The sequence below is a fragment of the Haliotis asinina genome, chromosome 4 (assembly GCF_037392515.1).
Source record: "Haliotis asinina isolate JCU_RB_2024 chromosome 4, JCU_Hal_asi_v2, whole genome shotgun sequence".
Lineage (NCBI taxonomy): Eukaryota > Metazoa > Mollusca > Gastropoda > Lepetellida > Haliotidae > Haliotis > Haliotis asinina.
The window spans coordinates 80,971,142-80,987,949 of record NC_090283.1 but is presented as its reverse complement, the minus strand read 5'-3'; the positions used below and the strand labels follow the sequence as shown (position 1 = coordinate 80,987,949).

Genomic DNA, 16,808 nt, shown 5'->3' with positions numbered 1-16,808 from the left:
AAACTCTATAGTCTACAAAAATGTATTCATGTATGCCAATTTGAACGTGCATATAGAAACAGGCCTTAAGTGCTACTGATAACAGACTGAGTGGCATTCTCGATATCTCCAGAGAATACGTTTCGACAAATCTCCACTACACCCTGGATGCATCGACGGCTCGATTTGCTGGCTCTCACATTCTCACAGATACCAGTCAGCTGAGCCATCGTTACTATCCGAGCTAGCCATTGACAACAAAGATAGTGGCCACAGCCGCGAAGGTTTATTCGCACAGGGATAATCTACAATAATAGTCTCTATGTAGGCTCCCTGGTTCGCAGTGCAACTTAAACTTTGGGGAAATCATACAAACTGTCACGTCTGAAACTGTTAAAAAAATATTTGCAAAAACTCTTACAGTTTTCCCTTAGCATGACATGATTTATAAAGCAAAAGTGAATTGTGATTTTGCGCTCAACTTCCCAGCCTAGACATCTGATTAGTTAAACTGCAAGCCAAATGCTGTAGATGTATCCAGGGTATATTGCGGATTTATCTGAACGTATATTCTTGAGACATCGAGGATGACGGTGTGGATGAAGACATAAGGGACAGGTGCTTACAGTCAAAAGAACCTACAACTCCTAAAAAACCTGACCCTCCTTCCCCTTAAAACACACTAAAAAAGAACCAGAAAAAGCAACAACAAAACAAAAACAAGAGTCATCAGCAGATGATATATCCCCTCAGCCCCCACATGTTTGAAAGAACAAATCATCTGACAGTTAGTTATTGTTTCTTCAGACTAAGTTTGAATTGTTTCCATGGAATTCATGAAAAATATAAATGCCATATATCTGTAATCAGCAAAAGTCACCATTTCAAGATCTGTCTCATACATCTGCCAAGATCTGTTGAAAGATATGAAATGGTTTTTGAGTTTGGGGTCTGCCCTACATATAACCAAGTTGTTGCTAAAAGATATTAAGAACTTTTTTAGTTCTGCTTCGGAAACAAAACACACCTCTCACTTTTGAGGCTAAGTCCAAAACGTTTCCATAAAAACCAAGAAAATAATAAATCACAAAAACCTGTACATAGCAAAAGAGATACACAAAGTCTGTTATTATGACAAGTAGTAAACGTAACAACAGTTAGATTACAAAAGGTTTTATTCTGCGTAAAAAATATCATGGTCAAGTTGACTGTTTAAGGTGACTGCAGAACTGAATGTCGATGAAGGACCATATTACTACACCTGTGAAAACCTTGTGAGGTCAGAGGCTATTTTCTTTATCTCTTGATTTACAGATCTTCTGGATAAGTCCACAGAAAATACAACAATACAAAAAAAAAGACTGTACAAATTTAGTCTCCCAAAATTCTCTGGGCATGTGGCCAAGTACGTAGTGTTTGCAAAGTTTACTTTCACTGTACTATACGTCGTAGGTGCACACTACAATGTTCTTTTCCAAGCGCAGCGAAACATACCGCTAACTAGATATCTTGCGCAGATCTCACTGCCTCTTACCAGTTTCACCCCAAACTCTGACCAAAGCACTCAGATACCCTTTCTGATCAGGTGTCTCTTTCCTGCCCCTTTCCAATGAAGCACTCCTTAATGATCCTCAGGGTTATGAACAAGTTGCAGATCAAATATTGTGTTATAAATCTAAAGGTTAAGCACGCATATTAGTTAGTTGTGCAGCACAAGATGCAGTAGATATTTCTCTCATTGAAACATGCGGCCTGTGGCAGGGAGTTGGCCGGGGAATCGAACCTGGGTCTTTGGCATGACGAGCTAACACTTTAACTGCCCGGCTACCCCATCAGCTGCTGATTACAGGAACTCATCAGATGTAACTGATTGTAGCTTTATGCCAGAAACAAGAAGCTGGGACTGAGATACGGAAAGTATAAGTGCACTTCGCCAAAGTGTGCATTTAGCCGAACAAAAGAATCGGTCATTCGTTGCAAGCAAATTCTTCATGGAATCCATGAACCAACTTGAAATGAACAGAGTTCGACTATTGTTCACTTCTGCCACCAGACTGAATACCTCAGGTCACACATACAATAGTCATGCCGTATTCCAAGTAACAAAATAATCAACAGAAATCTGAACAAAAACTTTAGCATTACACCGGTATTTTTAAAAATAAAAGCACTATCTTAACAATATTTGATGATTATCTAAGAAAATCAACCTGTTCCCTGTTGAAATACAACACATACACAATAAGACAGAAGAGTTGTCAAGTCAACCTTGGCATCGCTAGGAAACAGAAGTTAACTTGTGATTAGACGCCAATATGCTGCATTTGAAACATTTCACCTAATCACATATTCTGAACATCAAATGATCAATGAAACATTTTTTAACATAACATTCAGTCCTCAAACAATCAACATGGCAGTAGACAGACACTCCAGATATCAACAGAACTTAGACAACATAGCAGAATAAAACACAGACGTTGGCTAGAGAATGCTGCAGTTTCATACTGGACACAGTTATCTCCCCTAGGCCTTGAGGAATCGTGCATGATGTCTGAGGTGGTCGTCAATGAAGGAGGCAATGAAGAAGTAACTGTGGTCATAGCCCTGAAACAAAACAATGTTGTACTTAATTATTAAAACACTGATATTCACAATTATTATGCTAACATGGAGCCTATGACATGCAGATGTGCACCTGAACTAATCCTAGTTTTGAGTGTAAGTTGACCGATACCGTATCCCAGTAAACATGGATCTACTCAGGGTTATGTCATCACATGGCCAGGATCTGACACAGTGAGCTTATATAGTCTTCAGCATACAGTCTATGAACTACACCAAGACCAATTAACTCACTGAGACTTCTCCCTAGTCAGATGACAGTTTCAACTAATCACACGAGTAATTATAAGTTATAAAAGTCACAATATGGGCTCAATTAATCACTTGATTAATTTTAAGTTATAAAAGTCAGAATATGGGCTTGTTATAATGTTTAAAGTGCAGATGTGTGTTCAAATGAAAACTGAAATTTACAGGCAGCAACAAATGCAGTTAAACAGACTCTAAAAAGATAGCACTGATTCTAAGGGACAATTCGTAATTTATGGCTTGGGGGTGATGATGACTTTATGGAGAAGTATGTACAATGTGAATGACTCATCTCAAGCACATGTACAAAATGGATGACCCCCACTACCGCCTTAGAACAAAATGGGTGACATCCCACCCTATCAGACCCTGAACCCCCTCTTTAAAATCATTACCATCATATTCCTGTCATAAAGTATGAATGGTCCCTGAACTACATTAGCGATATTTGTGTGACAACATACCTCCTGCATCCGCATGACGATGGGCATCTTGCTCTCCGCACACGCCTGGGTCAGGTTATCAGGAAGGAGCTGATTCTGGGTCAGGAAGTTGTCACTTTTACCCTGTAACCATAGGAACACACTTTACAGAAATTATGTATCAATAATAATTAAACATTTTGTGGAACTTCATTCATAAATCTGACGAAATGTCATATGTATCAGATATTTAAGATAACATTAAAGTGAGTGAGTGAGTGAGTGAGTATAGTTTTACACCACCTGCCATATTCCAGCTATAATGTGTCGGTCTGTAAACAATCAAGTCTAGACCAGACAATCCAGTGATCAACAGCCTGTACATTGATCTGCGTGATTGGGAACCGATGGTGTGTCAACCAAGTCAGCGAGCCCGACCATTGGACCTTGTTAGTTGCCTCTAACAACAAACATGGATTAATGAAGGCCAATATTCTTACTTGGACCTTCTTGGGTATGAGAGGGGGACATCACTTTGAATTATACTTCGGCTATATCATAGAGTGTGACAGAGTTCCGACATGAGCAAGCCTAAACTGAATCATGTGTCTACGACTTTTATGACACTGGTATGGTACTGACAGACCTAAACCACAGGGACCTGGAACAGAACCTGAAATCAAAAATATATTAGGTGAGGCCCAGGGTTGCATCACAGCACAGTGCAGATCCTTACATGCCCCCTTTAATAATGATGACTGAATCGTTCTTAGCACTGTTCTGATAATGTGGAAGCTTACCTGGTCCACAAGGATCTCCAGAGGAGGACCGTTGTACTTCTTGACAAGACAGCATGCATCATACTCCTGCATGGAAGAACAAAGGACTAGAGATGACATCGTCAACGATGCTAGTTTAAAAAACAAACAGGGCAGAAAAATACTACCATGGCAGGCGCAAAGCCTGATAGGTTTCAAAGATTTTTATGTAGATAGTATTGAAGGTTTGCCCAACTTCTAATCACCTGTCACCTATTGCCCCTGTAAGGATACCAATGACAACATTACAAAGTCATCAATATCCCCCACAATGGCAAAATACTCTTCATGAATACATCTACTAGCTATGATAATGTCAAATGTTTTGACTAAGTGGACGGAAAGTATTGAAAATAGGCAAAAGGCACTAGTACACCACCAAACCAATCTATGCGCCAAGTTTGGTAAAGAAATAGGTAATAGTTTTGAGAGTTCTGTTCCAGGAAAGAGCACACTCACCAAAAGGCACAACCAGATCTATCTATGTGCAAAGTTTGGTGAAGAAATACTGAATAGTTTGAAAGTTATGCTCTGGAAGAGGCAAATGTGCAAGAGGGCACAGAGTGAGTCCATTCTAGTACCTCCAGCAAAATGAATTGCAGGGAATACCAATGATTTGCTGACTTTAAAACACTCAGACAGAACTGCCTAATACAAGGAATTGTCATGTGACCTACCTGCCACGCCTCCTTGTTGTCACCTAGGTAACCAGTGAAGGCCTTCTGGCCCCAGGGGCAGTTGATGGGGTTGGTGATGGGAGCGAAGGCTGACACAGACTTGAAGAGGCCAGGGTTCTTCAAGGCACAGATCAGAGCCCCATGCCCTCCCATACTGAAACAGTGCAGACCATAAGGCATGACGGAATGGAGAGCAACTTAGACAAAGTATAGCATCAACATTTTAACCAATTACTGATACAAGTAAATCAAACATTATTCTATGTTTACTGTATTTCTTGAAATGACAAGGAAAATGTAATTTTTCTAAAAAGCAGTGACCATGGTAACAAGTTTACCTGTGACCGGTGATTCCTGCCCTATCAGTCAAGACGGGGAAGTTGGAGCTGATGAGGGCTGGAAGCTGCAGGAAGACAACAGAAACATGTGTAATACTCAACACGAGCAGGAAGACTTTTCTAGAGGATTTAGCTTGCCAGTCAAGATGATGGTCTTTCTAGCCAGAAAGAAAGCATGTAGCAACATGCTGTTAGTATTTCAAGCAACAAAAATGTTTTCTGAAAGCATCACAACATTAAACTGAAAATGTGACACAGAAAATGTAATGCATCAACTTACTTCTAAAATGTTGCCACATGGCTTGAGTGAGTGAGTGAGTGAGTGAGTGAGTGAGTGAGTGAGTGAGTGAGTGAGTGAGTGACTGACTGACTGTGTAGGAGAGATAGTGTGTGTGTGTGCCTGCGTGCAGGAGTGAGTGAGATGTAACCATCAATGACCCACTAACCACTAGGTCAACGAGCTACTGACCTCCTTAGTGACATATGAGTACATCCTGTAGTTGGTTTTCCACTTCTCTTGAGTGGCATCCACATAGAAACCAGCTCCCGAACCGAAGTCATAGCTCTCATCTTCCCCCTCAATATTACACCCTCCTGAAATAATCATGACCTCAAAATGAGTTCAGAACACATTCTTTTGGAACTTGTACATTGAATGCTTATGTCCACTGAGTTGACAGGTAGCAACAACTTTGATGTTCAAATTCAAGGCTTGACATCATTTATGTATACACGTGTTCTGCTAGTATTGATCTATTTTGCAAAATGCTTGTGGAATTACTATACACTGCAAAGTTTTCAACCGCATTCACTAGCCTAGAAGCAGTCAGGTGCCCACAAAAATACACATCAACTGGATGTCATGTCTCATAATTTATAATATTGTAAAGACTTACTAAAAACTGACTGGGAAATACACACAAATTGTTAAAATCTAAATATTTTAGATATTTAAATACTTACCTTACCATAGGTCTTATGCATATTACCTCTAGCTTCGCTAAACGAGATCAGACAGTCGTTGATTCGCCATCCCCTCGATGGCTACCTCATGTAATCTACGAATGTAGTCACGGAAGTGACGTGATCTCTCCACTCGCGCGAGAGCGCAGAATCCAAAATTCACTTTTACCGTCAACCGGAAGGTCCGAAGAGTCCAAAGTGGGGAGGAGCATCCAGCGTTGGGAGGGAGTCACCGCCCTATGGTAAGGTAAGTATTTAAATATCTAAAATATTTAGATTTTAACAAATTTTTAACTTACCTTACCATAGGTCTTATGCATATGGCTTCGACAGATGGATGGTGGTGTGGACTCCAGAGGACCATCCCTCAGCAAACCGTGCACATGCATCAGGAGAACTCGGGAAAGCCAATGTCAACGGTCTCAGGATAATACCTGGAACAGGACAAAGAGCAACCCAATAGAACTCCAAAGAAAAACCGACGCACCCTGGGGGTGAGGTTAATCTTAAGACCAAAGGTAAGTAGAAGTGTAGTTACCTAATGGGCGGATGGTCGGGTAAGTTGCTGAGCAACCACCAATGGACCAAATGACTGTAATCCCTCCACGTCTTCAACTGCCAAGTCCCTCAAGTAGTGGGATGCGAAGACAGTTGATGACCTCCAGAAACAGCCCTCCATGATCTGCGGTACTGTGCAGTTCCGATGGAGGGCCATCGTAGACGCCAAGGCCCTGATCTCGTGCGGGTTACTTGCTACCGGATGAGGCAGGTGCTTGTCGTCATAGGCCGCCAGGATAGTCGATCTGAGCCAGAGGGCAATAGTATTTCTGTTTACTTCACCTTTGCAGGACACGGCAAAGGGAATGAATAACCTTTTGCGGGATCGTCTCCTAGAGGCTGACCTTTTAATATAGCATCTGAGAGCCCTGACTGGACATAGCAGCTCCTCCTCCAAGTCATGATGACCCAAGATCGTAGACAAACGAGGGATGGAGAATAACCTGTTAGGCTGCCCGGGAAGCTGGTTCTTAGCCACAAAATCCCAAAGCAAACCCAAATGAGCACGTCCGTGTCTTGACTGTTCAAATCGGATCTGAGTAACGTCAAGAGCATGGATCTCGCTGACTCTAGCCGCTGTTGCCAATGATAGTAAGAAAACCGTCTTCTTGGAAAGATGTTCAAAGGAGGCTTCTTCTAATGGCTCGTACGGCGGCCCTCTGAGATGTTGAAGGACAACATTAAGATCCCAAGCTGGAGGACGAAACTTGGTCTTCTGGTCTTCCAGCTTGAAAGCTTTGAGAAGCGCAATAAGTTCCGGTATCTTGGAGATCTGTGAATCTGACTTGATAGCAAGGACAGAATTCAAAGCTGACAAATAGGTGCCTAAGGTACTGCCTTTGAGATATCTAGAGTTCCGTAGGTAGAGAAGGAACTGTGCCACAAACTGAGGAGATGCTGCCATGGGATCTTGAGATCTTCGTGCGCAAAAATTCTCAAAAGAGCGCCATTTGTCGTCATATAAAGAACGGGTAGAAACTCTATGCGCGCGAGCTATAACGTTCGCCACGTGCGCAGAGTAGCCCTTAGCCTTTAATGCTCTCTGCAGATGACCCATGCGTGAAGATGGAATCGCCGTGGATCCGGATGCAGCTGTCGACTGTGTGGATGTCGAAGCAGATGCAACCACTCTGGAAGTTTGTAAGGGTCTCCGCTGGCGAGCCGTCGAAGATCGGGAAACCACGATCTGGCTGGCCACCAAGGTGCGACCAAAAGCAGTCGGAGGTTCTGCGTCAGTCTGATCTTGGCGATTACATCCGAGAGAAGAATTGGAGGAGGGAACGCATATGCGTCCAGTCCTTCCCATGATAGAGACATCGCGTCGACTGCCCACGCCTGTGGATCCGGCACGGGAGATACGTACGTTGGTAACTGGTGATTGAAACTGGTGGCAAAAAGATCTACCAGTGGTCTCCCGAGTTGCCAGCAAATCTGGCGAAATGCGTCCGGATGAAGCATCCACTCCGTCGGGGATGGTTTGCCGGGGCGCGACAGGGCGTCTGCCAGAATGTTTTTGCAGCCGGGAATGTGACGAGCCGCGATCACGATGCCGTTGCTGTCTACCAGATCCGCTAACAGGAACATCTGGTCCAGAAGTTGTTTGGACCTGGTTGTACCCTGATTGTGAATCACCCACACGACCGTGGAATTGTCGGACGCTACCAGGAGTCTGGAGTCTGTTAGGACCGGTAGCCAGTGGCGAACCGCTAGGATGACTGCTTGCATCTCCAGGCTGTTGATATGCCACTCCTTTTCGGCGTCTGACCACAGCCCTGAGGTTGTCTGGCCGTTCAAATGAGCACCCCATCCCAAGAGGGATGCGTCTACAAACAATTCGTGGTCGTGGTTGAAGTTTGTCAAACAAACACCGGCGCAGACGTTCCACTCTACCGTCCACCACCTGAGGTACTGATGCAGGTGCGGGGGTAGAAGAAATGACGACTGGAGGTCGTTCTCTCGAATGAATGGTAATAGGAACCTCTGTAGTGGGCGCAGCATAAGCCGTCCTCTGAGGGTGAGGTCCTGCGCCGACGTCAACAAGCCCAACAGAGACTGCCATTCTCTGAGGGTGAGAGGTAGGGACAGAGCTCGATCCGTAAAGGCGAGAATCTTCTGCCATCGATCGGGAGGGACCCTGACTAGATTGAGCCGAGTCAGGAACAACCCCCCAATGAATGTTAACTCCTGCGTTGGTTTCAGTTGCGACTTCTCGAAATTGATAATCCATCCCAACTGTTGAAGTAGGCGTGTGGAGAAGTCCAGTTGTTTGCGTAGCAACTGAGGATTGCAGTGATTTAGAAAACAATCGTCGATGTAAGGATCGAAGTCTATCCCCCGGAGGTGCAGAAACCGGGTGACAGGCAGTGTGACCCGAGTGAAAAGCCACAGGGCCGTAGAAATTCCAAACGGCAGCACTCGCCACTGGTAGTGTACTCCGTTGAATATGAAACGCAGGAACTTCCTGTGACGTGGGAATACAGGAACGTGCAGGTAAGCATCCTGTAAATCTAGGCTGGCCATCCAAGCTCCGGGTGACAATTTGGCTCGGATCTGATCCAGTGATGTCATTCGGAAATGCGGGGGCTCGGCTAAATACAGGTTGTTGAAAGTCGCCATGTTGTGAATCATCCGCATTTTGGTGGAACCTTTCTTGGGTATCAGGAAGATGGGTGAATAGAACCCCGGGGAGAGATGGGGTTCTGACACTATCTCTATAGCATGTTTTGTTAATAAAATGTTGATGTTTTCTAGGATAAGTACCTGTTGATCTATTGAGTACCCTCGTGACAGGGGAGTGGTAGTCAACGGCGGAGCTCTGGCTAGTGGTAGCTTGTAGCCGGCTCTCAGGATCTTGCAAACAAACGGGTCTTCCAGGAATGTCCAGTTGGCCCAGAAGATCCCTAGTCTCCCACCTACAGGGGTCGGATGAACTGGTACGACTGGGGGTGGGAGGTCCCAGTCGTAGTAGTCCATGGCTTCAGCGGCCGGAGTAGGGACGCTTGCCCCTACCTCGACCGGACGTAGCTGGGGCATCCCTGCCACGTTCTTGAGGCTTGCGCTGGACATCTGAGTCTTTGGTACGACCTCGTCCCCTCCCAAACGAGGAACGGATCGACTCTCTCCTGGGTACATATCTTTTCTTGGCATTACCCCTGGCTCGGCCACGAAATGCAGAGCCAAGGCCTCGAAAGTTGACAGCGCCACTTCCGTGTTAGTAAGTTCGGCATGTTGTTTATACACCGACGGTATCTTTTCATCAAAGAGGAACTTAGACGTAAATGGTGCACGAAGAAGTTGACGTTTAAATTCCTCTTGCCAAGAACAAGCATCTAAAAATCCAGATCGGCGCATAGTAGTAGTCATGGCTAGCGCCGCACGTAAGTGTCCAAGTAGGTCATGGAGTACTCTGCCTTGCCAAGCAAAAATGGTAGTTAAATGATCCACCCTCGAGGCATTATCCTCTGACAAATCCAAGGCTGCAGTGGAGGTGGCTGACGCAAGCGCCGAGATAGGTTTAAGCATACGTTTCAGTTCAGTATCAACAGCTGCTAACTTTGAATCCTGAACTCTGTAAGATGACGGAGTTGAACTTGACAACCTCTTAATTGAATCGTCTAGCGCCGCCCCGTTGTCGGCAAAATCCAGACTGTGCACTTTATAATCTGATTTCTTAGACTTCGACGCTTTGATGGTCGGATTTAAGGATAACTTCGCAAAGTCCGAGTCTAACAAAGTAATCGCATCCGCCACCATAGGGTGTGGTGGAATAAGTAACTCAGGAGTCAAGTGAATCGACGCCGGGTTGTTTGAATCCGAAGAAGGGGAAGGACAGTCCGGTAATCTGTCGGCAATCCACTCAAAGACACCAGTTAAGGGAAGATAGGTGCCATCACTATCACCAACATTGCCAGGTTCCTCCTCATAGTCTGGGCAAAAGAACTGTTCCTCGTGTTCCTCCCAGGAAATAGAGGTTGATTCTCGTCGCTGACTCGAGTTGGAAGCAGAGTTCTTAGTGTTAAATTCTTTGCCGGAAGTCCGCAGTGGTTCCGGCGATCGCGAACGCTGGGATCTAGAGAGACGTCGTGGTGATCTTGACCGAGATCGCACTCTACGTCTACTTCTGGTACGTGAGTCTTCCTCTAAGGAGCGCCTTGGAGAGCGGGAAACCGACCGGGAGCGCCGGCGCCTGCTACGATGTGGAGAACGAGAGCGCCGACCCTTCGGGGACCTAGAACGAGATCTGCGCCGGGAGCGCTCAGCCTCTAAACGACGAGCGCGCTCTTCATCCAGCTGGCGCTGTAACATTTCTTCTTTAGTCAGCGTATGAGACACTCTGGGGATCCGATAAGACGTAGTTATAGGAGCAGGGTCCGGCAACAATATTGGCGCTGGCGTTGGTACAGGCGCTGGCGTCGGAATAGGCGCTGGCGTCGGGATAAGCGCTGACGAAAACACCGGTGCTGATGTAAACAAAGGCGCCGGGACAGGCAGTGGCGCCGGGACAGGCAGAGGCGCTGGTACAGGCAACGGCGCTGGCGTAAGTCTAGGCGCTGTCGTTGGTAAAGGTGTAGATACCGAGGTAGGGAGTACAGCAGCGCCCGGCGTCAAGAGAGATCGCAGAAGCCTCTGAACTTCAGGATGGGATAAGGCATCCGGGTGAGATAAATCTACAAAGGCGTCCGAACGCGTAGGCTCTGGAGAGGAGCGCGCCGGCGTAATAGATGAGCGCTCCACACTCGGCGTTGATAGTGGTATTGAAGGCGGTGGTAGATCTTGGTCGTCAGGTAAGGATCCCAAGGAAGACGCTGGCGACGACATTCTTCTCTTACGTTGCGTAAAACGTTTCCTCCGAACCGCCAAAAAGGTCTTGAAATCGGTGAGAGATAACGCTTGACAGTGTAGGCACCGACTATCGATGGAACAAACAGCGGACGCACAATCCGGACACCAGGGATGTGGGTCCTTGGCTGATTTCTGCCCCTTGCAGACAGTACAATAGTGTCGAGTCATACACAGAACTGTAACAGACAAGAAACCACGACTTGACGACATGTTAATACAATACTAGGAGGAAAACCCCCTACATAAAAATGTAGAAAGTAGTTGCACCCCTACGTAAAAAATAGGCACACCCGTAAGTGCGGGGCAGCGAAAAATAACAACCACAATGGCTGCCTTCGCTACGCTGAAATTCATGGCAGAAAAAAGTATGCTAAATACCGAAAACACAAGTGAAAATGACCAAGCATGGGCAGAAACATGACGGGCAAACCACCAACAAGATGAACTACCCTCATGGACGCCATGTCGTTCTCACCTCCGACACGGACAAGCCAAGCCTGAGTGAGAAAAGAACAACACGAGGTAGCAAGGTAAGCACATTAAATGCTTGTATGACTTGACTTTGATACATAATGAGGGGATACAAACCATACCTACCAAGGAGTAGCAACTTTATTGAAACTACACACAGTAGGAAAAAAAAACTGCAAACCAACACGTCCGTTCGCACGAACGCTAAAGGTAAAAGTGAATTTTGGATTCTGCGCTCTCGCGCGAGTGGAGAGATCACGTCACTTCCGTGACTACATTCGTAGATTACATGAGGTAGCCATCGAGGGGATGGCGAATCAACGACTGTCTGATCTCGTTTAGCGAAGCTAGAGGTAATATGCATAAGACCTATGGTAAGGTAAGTTAAAAATTAGCATTTCTATGTCAATCAGACGTTTCAAATGACACCATTAACACTTCCACCCTGCATTTCCTTTGTGGTTCAGAGTACATTATTTGTGCATACGTACTGACAGTACTGGTGTTTATACACTCAATCATAAGGTTTTGACCTGACCTAGTCACCTGTCCATACAAAGCAGGTACTGACCTCATGGAAAGTTCAACAACTGCCTAATATATCTGTTTGTACCTACTTGGACTAGTGTCAGGGGCCACAAGGATGATGCCGAGCTCAGAGGCTAATTTCTGGGCACCTGCTTTGGTAACAAAGTTCTGCTCTGTGCACGTTAAGCCTGAAACAGTGAACAAGCCTGGTACAAGAGATGTAATCATAGATCCACAATAGACACATGGTGGGTGGGTGGGTGTGTGAGTGAGTGAGTGAGAAAAGCCAACAGTGATGGTGTTTAACACAATGGTCAAAATGGTAAATTTCAAGAGAATCTTCCAAATTTTCAAATTATTGTAGACTGAAGGCATGGGGAACTACTGTGACATAGATAACAATTATCAGTATTAAGGTAAAAACACCAAACTATTCCATTTTCTGTTTAAATATTGACAAACAAATTACATTGGTATTGATCACAAACGTCTATCGCTAAAATGTAGGAATAGGTGAAAAAAACTCCAATTTTCTCTGTGTCAGTATTTTCAAAAATACAGTTTAGGAGTGCATTGTGTTGTTCCTATTGCACGTAATTTAAATAAAATAACACAACGTCTCCAGTTTTCCTTGATTCAGTTTGCAAACAAATATTCAAGCATGCCTGAAATTGCTAAGGGATAAGATGTAGAACACCGATACATGTACCTCCAGAAGTGAGTGCTCTCTACATGAGGAAAACCCTTTCAGTCTTACACATTACCCGAGGTTTGCAAGTCAACTGCTGCATCAGTTGCCAACAATACATTCATCCTGTTAGCAAGACAACCAAGTAGATCAGGCCTACCCAATGCAGCAACCATGAAGTTGTGCTCATCCTAACCCCATACTTTACCAGACACATTCAGGAAAGGCACACATTATGACACATCTAAGGGAGGTAACTGCTGCATACACATACCTGACAAGTAGTACAGCACAGGTAGCTTCCCTCCCTCTGCCTGGGGAGGCAAGTAGATGCCAAACTTCATCGTACATTTCACCTCTGAACTGAAACAAACATTCATCCTTCAGGTTCCCATTCCCAAACAATCATAACGACAATGATTAAATGACAGAGAGCTGACTTACACAGCTGCAGAAACTGTTCCTGCAAGTGTCTTATCAATACTACCACCAGTCATTGCTAATCACACCCAGCTTGCCAACTGCCAATTAGCAATCAGTTCTTATCACCTATCAGTACTAATCTAATTTCAATTTGTACTTCACAGTCATCAGTCAGTGCTACCTACTAACTTGCCTTTCCTAAGTTACCCCCTTTGTCTTATTGCTTCTGTTGTTCTCGTACCAAAATGAGATAACACTGTGGACATACCAAGTACTAATGACATAACAGTAGAAAATGATGTCTCAATCTGCTAATAACAGCTAGTTGTGCAGTGTTTGAACTGAAGACTTACAGACAACACAATAAAAAGGTTACCACCTTCACATGACAATCAGACAAACTTTAAAATCAATATCATACATTAAAGCCGTAGTCAACAAGTTACTGCAATTACCACTGAGGGTCTGGAGACTCCAATACCACCTTAGGGGACCTCATTATATTAATGGACTCCTCCCATTAGTTCCAGTGCTATTTCATCTAACATGTAATTTTCTGAATAAAATTGATATTTTATCCTTATCCTGACTGATGAAGTTTATGCTATTTTTGTTTTTACCTATCCTGACTCACACTATATTGCTAATCTTGCTTCTTTTCTAACGATCTGTTTGATTGGCATTTTAGAAGTTAATGAATGATAAGAAAATATTCAACTTTATAGATAACAACTTCTTTATTTACTATGATGTGACGTTTCGGTCTATTGCCTCTTATAGCATTGTCAAGCTAGAGTAAAGTGATGCAGCACACGTCCAACTTACATACTTGTAACAGGGATTAAGTAGGACAACATTGGGAATATATCAAAGTGATTAACAACTATAATGGAATCATGCAGTAAGAATAGGAAGCCAGCTGTTGAGGAAGCGGAACAAGATACACAAACCACATGAGATTAATTAGTAATGATAGTTGGAGTGCTCTGTTCTGTTGTTTTTGTTAGTTCATTGTAGGCGGTTGGACTGAGGTGGTGCCTCATAATAAATAACGAAATTGTTATCCATAAATTATTACATTTTTCTTCTTTTAAATAGTTAATTGGGAACTCAGATCCCTTTCAGCTCCCCAAAACTAACGAACAATCACACCCCCTGGAATTGTCTCCCTTATCTCTGACAAATCTCTGACATGGATTGGCAAAAATAGAACATTTCACTGCAACACAATACCTTTCATGGCTGAAAACCTTCTGCCAACCTCCAAACATTTTATTTGAAGAAACTTCTGTTATAGTAGCCATGGTTGCTGAAAAGATAAAGAGATACAGTCAAACTCTGTTCTAATTTAATACACTTCAAGTAAAAGATTTCACCCAGGCATAGTCCTTATTTAGTCATTACTTCATGGTTGGAGTGAACATTGCATAACTTGGAGTATTTGTGCACGTCTCTTCCCATTCATCCTTGATAATCTTCTGGGCATACATTATGATAAATCTCAACTAAACCATGGATGAATCTATGGCTCGGAGTGATTATTTAATTACGGCCCTTTGCTCGATCCACTTTCTCACAGTAGGCAATCATCTGAGCAACCAGTACAACCGAGTTTGCCAAAAGATAGAGGTCCCAGTTGCGAAGTTTAACTTGCAGTGCGACTCAGATTTTAGGGGAAATCAAACAAAATGACAGGTATAAAACTTTAATAAAATATACGTAAGAACGTCTACCTTTTTCAGAGTACCTCTGCATCATTTGTGTTGGCCAGTTAAACCGGTTAGATAATTTAAGAAGTGAAAGTGAGTTGTGATTGGTATGCTCAGCTTCTCAGCATAGACACCCGATTGGATAAAATTAAAAAGCCAGCAAGGGAGGTAATAAAATCAGCAAACCAAGCTATAGATGCATTCAGGGTACAGTGGAGACTTATCGTAATGTATACCCTAAAGATTATTGAGAATGCTTCACACTTGACACTGCTTAAGAGTATTTCAAAATGTGTGAGTGAGCATGCACACTCTATGTGAAAGACAGAAGTGTATCATGCTGCTATCACCCTGACAACTATGTAGATGATGAAAAACAGGCTGTGGAATCATTTTATTAAAAAATAATTCCAAAACCTTCCCAGTGTGAAGTTCAAACTGTTACAATTGTTTGTGATAATACTGTATGGTTGAACCATTTGCCTCTAAACCTAGCCCTAAACCTAAAGATTATGGACTGGCACCGAAGGGAGACAGAGCAATTGTAGTGATGTAGTAAGGTGGCGAGATAATTGCTTCCACGGCAATCCTCGTAAAGTGCACTCTTGTCGTAATTTTGATAGAGCCATGAAACCACTATTGTTGTTTTTAATGTTGTATAGGACAGTGATAATGAACATGAATTTCACTCATGCCAGCATACAAATGAGTGACAATCTCAACAGTGACATTGATTGAGGCCACATTTCAATAAATATGTGTTGTTAACAAACAACACATTAGTTAAAGGTAGGAACAAGACGTTTAGCTGGCTGAAGGTAGGTTAGCAAAGCCTAATGCGACTCTCACAATAACATTACTCTAACAACACAGCAAAGCATGGCTATCTCTTTCATAAGTGCATTCTAATTCAATTTTTCTCACTTTTATCCCTGGGGTACAATAGTTCAGCCAGCTAAAGATCGTGTTCTTACCAAGTATACCAACCGGTTAGCTGGCTGAACAAGTGGACAACTGCACACTTGGGCCTGGATGGATTCCCTTAAACCATAATTAGATTTCATATTCAACTTTCACTAAGTTTCGATTTTGCAGCATCTTCATGATTTAATTCAATCACTCGTGAGACGTCACATAAGCCCATATATATTCCTTAAGACCTAGTGAGTGATATTACCGTGGGCCCAACAACAGCTGAACAAGTTATATCCAGTTAACTCGTTAACTAGGGCATTCCGAAAACGATCAAAATACACACGAATTAGTATACAGTCTATCAGTTTTCATTTCTGCCAATTGCTTCGCCAGCTGACGACTCCATCCTACACTAGACATTTTACTGTCATTGCTCAACAACCATTTAATCTAGGCACTAACACCTGCTACTCAAATCATCACCTCGAAATACGCCGGCCAGTCCTCGTAACACCATCAAGGAAACGAATGCGACACTAAAAGTAGGCCATTTTTTATGCAACGTATCACCGCCATACGATCACGTACTTTGTACAAATGCAC

General features: G+C 43.6%; 1 protein-coding gene across 3 annotated transcripts; it reads right to left on the bottom strand.

The window, feature by feature from the left end:
* Nucleotides 1-1,136: 1,136 nt before the first annotated feature.
* Nucleotides 1,137-16,773, bottom strand: LOC137281983 (S-formylglutathione hydrolase-like). 3 transcript variants are annotated; one of them, XM_067813732.1, is made up of 11 exons: nt 16,689-16,737; nt 16,278-16,331; nt 14,815-14,890; nt 13,433-13,521; nt 12,560-12,658; nt 5,578-5,702; nt 5,109-5,173; nt 4,771-4,924; nt 4,076-4,141; nt 3,318-3,419; nt 1,137-2,586 (listed from the first exon to the last, which is right to left on the bottom strand). In XM_067813732.1, exons 1-11 carry the CDS (start codon nt 16,720-16,722, stop codon nt 2,506-2,508), a joined length of 945 nt encoding a protein of 314 aa, XP_067669833.1. In that variant the 5' UTR covers nt 16,723-16,737; the 3' UTR covers nt 1,137-2,505. The 3 variants fall into 3 exon arrangements, with proteins under 3 accessions (XP_067669833.1, XP_067669834.1, XP_067669835.1); XM_067813733.1 differs by lacking the exon at nt 16,278-16,331 and having other exon boundaries at nt 16,689-16,773; XM_067813734.1 differs by lacking the exon at nt 16,278-16,331 and having other exon boundaries at nt 16,670-16,717.
* Nucleotides 16,774-16,808: the final 35 nt, after the last annotated feature.